The sequence below is a fragment of the Mytilus trossulus genome, chromosome 6, assembly GCF_036588685.1.
Source record: "Mytilus trossulus isolate FHL-02 chromosome 6, PNRI_Mtr1.1.1.hap1, whole genome shotgun sequence".
NCBI classification, from domain to species: domain Eukaryota; kingdom Metazoa; phylum Mollusca; class Bivalvia; order Mytilida; family Mytilidae; genus Mytilus; species Mytilus trossulus.
In genome coordinates, this window is record NC_086378.1 from 18,568,365 (window position 1) to 18,574,574 (window position 6,210).

At 32.6% G+C, this 6,210-nt stretch overlaps 1 protein-coding gene across 3 annotated transcripts in view; it reads left to right on the top strand.

The window, feature by feature from the left end:
* LOC134720896 (plasmolipin-like) overlaps positions 1-4,913 on the top strand; it is a 56,901-nt gene extending 51,988 nt beyond the window's left edge. For all 3 annotated transcript variants that reach the window (XM_063583455.1, XM_063583454.1, XM_063583453.1), the window contains exons 2-5: positions 876-1,061; positions 2,826-2,996; positions 3,356-3,463; positions 4,655-4,913. In XM_063583455.1, coding sequence (XP_063439525.1) covers positions 909-1,061; positions 2,826-2,996; positions 3,356-3,463; positions 4,655-4,798 — 576 coding nt within the window. In that variant the 5' untranslated portion in view covers positions 876-908 and the 3' untranslated portion in view covers positions 4,799-4,913. The remainder of the gene's footprint in view (positions 1-875; positions 1,062-2,825; positions 2,997-3,355; positions 3,464-4,654) is intronic.
* Positions 4,914-6,210: the final 1,297 nt, after the last annotated feature.

Sequence of the window (6,210 nt, forward strand, 5' to 3'; positions counted from 1 at the left end):
TGGCCCTGGGCCAGGGCCAGGTGAGCATTTCTTATCACTTGGCGTCCGTCGTCGTTAACTTTTACAAAAATCTTCTCCTCTAAAACTACTGGGTCAGATTTAACCATACTTGTCCACAATCATCATTGAGGTATCTAGATTTGAAAGTGTGTCCGATGACCCAGCCAACCAACCAAGATGGCCGACATGGCTAAAAATAGAACATAGGGGTAAAATGTAGATTTTGGCTTATAACTCTGAAAACAAAGCATTTCGAGCAAATCTTACAAGGAGTTAAATTGTTTATCAAGTCAATATCTATCTGCCCTGAAATTTTAAGATGAATTGGACAACTGGTTGTTGGGTTGCTGCCCCCTAATTGGTAATTTTTAAGGACATTTTGCCGTTTTTGGTTATTATCTGGAATACTATTAAAGATAGAGATAAACTGTAAACAGCAATAATGTTCAGCAAAGTAAGATCTACAAACAAGTTGAGCATGACCAAAATGATCAGTTGACCCCTGAAGGAGTTATTGCCCTTTTTAGTAAATTTTTAACACTTTTCTTCAATTTGGTAAATTATGTTAAGTTTTTACAAAATAATTCCTCTCTATCTAAAGGGCCAAGTACAGATTGAGAAAATTGAAAGTTGCAAAAATGTTCAGTAAAGTAAGATCTACAAACACATCACCATCAACAAAACATAATTTTGTCGTGAATCCATCTGTGTCCTTTGTTTAATATGCACATAGACCAAGGTGAGAAACACAGGCTCTTAATAGCCTCTAGTTTATATTTACTTCGAAAATCCGGTTATAAACTATGATGACTCGATAATAAATCTCTAATAAGTAAAAGTTAAATAAATTATTTGTTGTCTATTGTTTCTTTCAGAATTAAATTCCTGTATACGAGTGTGGCAGGAAAATGATTGACCTTGACAGCGCCGCATATTCCACTGTTAGTACTCACCAGACAACAAACACAACTACTGAACAGAGTTCCACTGCCACTGCTAGTGTAAAACTGGATAAAGTTTTTATGAAGTCTACAGATTCTATTCTTAAAATAGCTGAGTTGGTAAGATGTACTTGAGAGTAAATGCTACGGAAGCGTATTAGCGCCACACATTTTTTTTTTTTTATTTTTCTTCCTATGTTTGCGTTAAACGCAAACCTTTGCCGCAAACCTTTGCGATATAACGCAAACCTTTGCGTTATAACGCAAACCTTTGCGATATAACGCAAACATTTGTTTTATCTTATTTCTTATTTAAGATTCAAAGGAAACAGTAGTTATTAATGGAGGAGGCTGGATATAATAAAATTTATCACCTTTGTAGTAATTGCAAAGTAAACTACTTGAATAATTAGATCATATCAATGACTAATAATGAGCATAATAATATAAGAAGATGTGGTATGAGTGCCAATAAGAAAACTCTCCATCTAAGTCACTATTCGTAAAAGTAAACCATCATAGGCCGAATTACGGTCTTCAACACGGAGCATTGGCTCACACTAAACAACAAACTATAAGGTCCCCAAAAACGATATCCAAGTTACTACTAGTATATATATTACAAAGAAAATTGAGTAAATTGAGGTTATACCTAAGAAAAAAATCAACCCTGCTAATATAGCTATAACCGAATATAAATATACTTCCAAAGTAAGCTCTCGTTTGAGAACTGTGTAAAGTAGGTTACATTCAAACAAGCTACCCTTTGGCAATAAATGTATAGAATGAAGATGTTTCATTAATAAAATTATGTTCTCTCTATTCAAATTGCTACCCAAGCATCTTAAAAATACTTCATTATATTGAAATGAAAATTCAATGACTTTCTATCAAAGAATCTTGATCATATTCTGAGATTTAAAAAAAATGTTTCCTTATTAATAATTCATTTTAAAGCAGAAAGATCATTTTGTCTATTTGACTTGGAGGTTTCACAATTGTATGACATTATTTTTGATCTTTCAATTTTAATATGACTATATACTATATCTATTTTCTTGTTAAATTATATAGTTTTCTGATGCACAAATCAGTCTTAATTTATGTATAATTGCACTTCAATTATTCCATTATTCCTATGCACATTTATTATAATGATTTGGCCTTGTATTTATGTTTCTTTTTTTATCTACTAGTAAATCACATCCGAAATGAATGACAGACGGACATATATACAAAACTTAATGAATAATTGAAATAAAGATGTTTGCGTTATAACGCAAAGGTTTGCGTTATATCGCAAAGGTTTGCGTTTAACGCAAAGGTTTGCGTTATAACGCAAAGGTTTGCGTTATAACGCAAAAGGTTTGCGTTATAACGCAAAGGTTTCAAAGGTTTGCGTTATATCGCAAAGGTTTGCGTTATATCGCAAATGTTTGCGTTATAACGCAAAGGTTTGCGTTATAACGCAAATGTTTGCGTTATAACGCAAAGGTTTCAAAGGTTTGCGTTATAACGCAAAAGGTTTGCGTTATAACGCAAAGGTTTGCGTTATATCGCAAAGGTTTGCGTTATAACGCAAATGTTTGCGTTATAACGCAAAGGTTTGCGTTATAACGCAAACATAGGAAGAAAAATAAAAAAAAAAATGTGTGGCGCTAATACGCTTCCGTAAAATGCTGGAGTTTATGCACTGTGAAGTTATACGTACATCTATCAGTTATAGGCATCAATCATTCTACTCTTTTAAAGTGGGCGTGGTTATGCTGTTTTGTAATTAGGTTTGTTGATAGATGTATTACTTGAAAAATATAGTTTTAGATGGAAAGTGAAATAAAATATAACTTTTTCCAATCAATCAATCAGTTTGAATATATGTTTCAGATCCTGAGTTTGCTTGTATTCCTATGTATTACTTCCAATCCATGGCACAGTTACGTCGGAGGAGGTTGGGTACAATTCAACAGTAGTTCCTGTATGTTTACTGTTCTAATTCTATGGCTCTTACTATTGTGCCGTGTCATTTATAGACTGCCAGGATTTTGGATGTTATATGTAAGTTTTGACATTTTAAATTTATTTCTCTACATATTAACAGTTTTTCTCGAGAAAATGTTGTATACATTTTGGGCTTCGTTTTCCATATTCTTAAGGTATTTGAATAACAAAATTTATAACAAAGTTCCGTTATATGCCGCTTCATAGGCTGTCAACCCCACTTAAACTTGTTATTTCGTAAATCTAAATTGATTTATCTTTACAATGGTGTTATAATAAGGTATATAGGAAATTTTTTTCTGAGACAAGTGCCTGTGAACCGCAGCTATATTTTTTTGTCTTTGCTTAGAAGCTCCGGACGTGATGCAATCATGTATTATTAATACTTTTATTTTGTATCATTTCGTTCATTTCAGATCCTGATACACTATGTAGTATATCTCGTGCTCTATTTAATTTCGTTTCTGATATGTGCCATACAAGCTGGCAAATATAAGAATAATGGTGGATTAGTAGCTACAACAGTAAGTCAAATTTATTATTTTATAAGTTCGTGCAATACATGTCGGAATTTATTTTTTGATATTTTACGTGAAACTTTTTTTTTTATCATAGGCTACAGCCATCTTTTCTGTTACTTTTCATTTACAGACGAATCTGACACATCCGGACAAATTATTTTCTTCTCCTGTGGATTGAAATAAAGGACACATATTTTAACATTATAGCTACATGTACATGTAATTTCCTTTAATGCACACAAGAGGAAGACTTTGTTTGCCTTGTTTTTCTTTACAATTCTGTTCCATACAATAGTAATTGAAATAACGTTAAATTAAATCTAAATATAATTGTATAATTCATGTTTAATTACAATGTTTGCCCATTTATAATGTTTGCAGATGTCAATCTCAATTACAATGCTTGCGCTAACAGTTATACACACATTTTAGAAGCAAGCCAGCAGAAGTCTTACTCTACAAGCATTAGGAAATTAGCTCTATCAATAATCTACCCCAAGGATCATAATCTCTTAACTTTGAAAACTATAGCAGTTTAAATGTTTAAATGTTTATGGAATGATTGTAAGGTACACATAACTGTCTGGAAGATTCGTATGACTTAACACTATTTTTATATTTTTATGGTTCATTTTTATGGTTCAATATGACATTGGTCAATGTCAGTAAGTTTTCAACGTTTGGTCTATTTCTCGGATACTATATATAACAAGGAATAGGGTCACTATTTTGTTGTTGTATGGAATGAGCATATCTGTCTGGCATGGTTCATCTGACCTATAACTCATTTTATGGATTATTGATAATATTAAGTTCACTATGCTCAACCAGAAATTTAATCATTATGAGTAAACGAAACATTTCAGTGATTGCACACCTGTATACCATAGATATGGCTATTGTTAATGGTTTTACAATCGTAATTTTGGGGGCCCTTTATAGCTTGTTGTTCGGTGTGAGGCAAGGCTCCTTGACCTATAATGGTTTACTTTTATAAATTGTTATTTGGATGCATGGAGAGTTGTCTCATTGGCACTCACACCACATCTTCCTATATCTATTATATTATCCATGGTTATACATAGTGACGATAAAAACGTAACTAAAGATAATTTAATGCATAGTATAAACTTTTTACAAAATAAAAAGTAAGTTGTGTTTCTTTTACATGTTATTTTTATTTGTTTGTTTTAGGTTTTCTGCTTTATCATATTAATTGTTCTGGCTGTTGATACGTTCTCCCAATTCCGTAGATGGCAGGAAAGTGGGGGTAAAATTACTGTGAGAACTACAACTAAAACAGAAACAACACACGAGACAGAAGCTGAGTTCTTTTAAGACTAAAATTATCTGTTCTTGTTCTTGTTGTTGATAGCAACAGTAATGGATCTGAAACTTGTTTCTATGAAAAATAGTTTTAGCTTGCTTTATTACCTTATTGATATTAAATATGTTCTTGTCTGTATAATGCGTTATAACTTTTTTCCTGTAGATGTCACAGAAAGTACACGATTTTGTAAAATTTAAATGAACAATATCCGTGAATGTCTTGCAATTGCAAACGGGTTGTTATAATTTCTATTTGTTTGTGTGGATTTTTCGTATTTATTTTGGACAGGTTAGTTTGTTCATACTCATATGGTCCGACCATTCACCCTTATCGTTCAACGTCTATAAATAATCATATTAGTTGGGTCAAATCATGATAACTTATAATAATATATTCGTTTGGATATCAACGGGCCGGACAATATGAGAATTTGGACCATACAGGTATATTTTTCAATAATATGCATTAGTATTAATATACTTTTTGTCGGGCCTGCAACTTTTGTTGCAGAAAGCTCGACATAGGGATAGTGATCTGGCGGCGGCGTTAGCTAATTTTTTAAAATCTTTATATTTTAGAAGGTAGAAGACCTGGATGCTTCATACTTTGTATATAGATGCCTCATGTTACGAACTTTCCGTCAGTCACATGTCCAATGTCCTTGACCTCATTTTTATGGTTCAATGACTACTTGAAAAAAAGTTAAGAATTTTTGTAATGTTAAATTCTCTCTTATTATAAGTAATTGGATAACTATATTTGGTATGTGCGTACCTTGCAAGGTCCTCATGCCCGTGAGACAGTTTTAACTTGACCTCGACCTCATTTCATGGATCAGTGAACAAGGTTAAGTTTTGGTTAAGTCCATATCTCAGATACTATAAGTAATAGGTCTAGTATATTTGGTGTATGGAAGGACTGTAAGGTGTACATGTCTAACTGGCAGGTGTTATCTGACCTTGACCTCATTTTCATGGTTCAGTGGTTATAGTTAAGGTTTTGTGTTTTGGTCTGTTTTTCTTAAATTTTGTACAATATGTCTACTATATTTGGTGTATGGAATGATTGTAAGGTGTACATGTCTAGCTGACAGGTGTCATCTGACCTTGACCTCATTTTCATGGTTCAGTGGTCAAACTCAAGTTTTTGAGTTTTGGTCTATTTTTCTAATACATTATGCATTAGGTCAACTATTATATTTGGTGTATGGAAATATTTTATCATCTATATGTCTGTTACACAGGTTTTATTTGACCGTGACCTCATTTTCACGGTCCATTTCTAAGTGTTAAGTGTTTGTGTTTTGGTCTGTTTTTCTTAATTTATAAGCAATAAGTCAACTATATTTGTTGTATTGGAGAATTGTTAGCTGTAAATGTCTGCCTGGTATGGTTCATCTGACCTTACCTCATTTTCATGG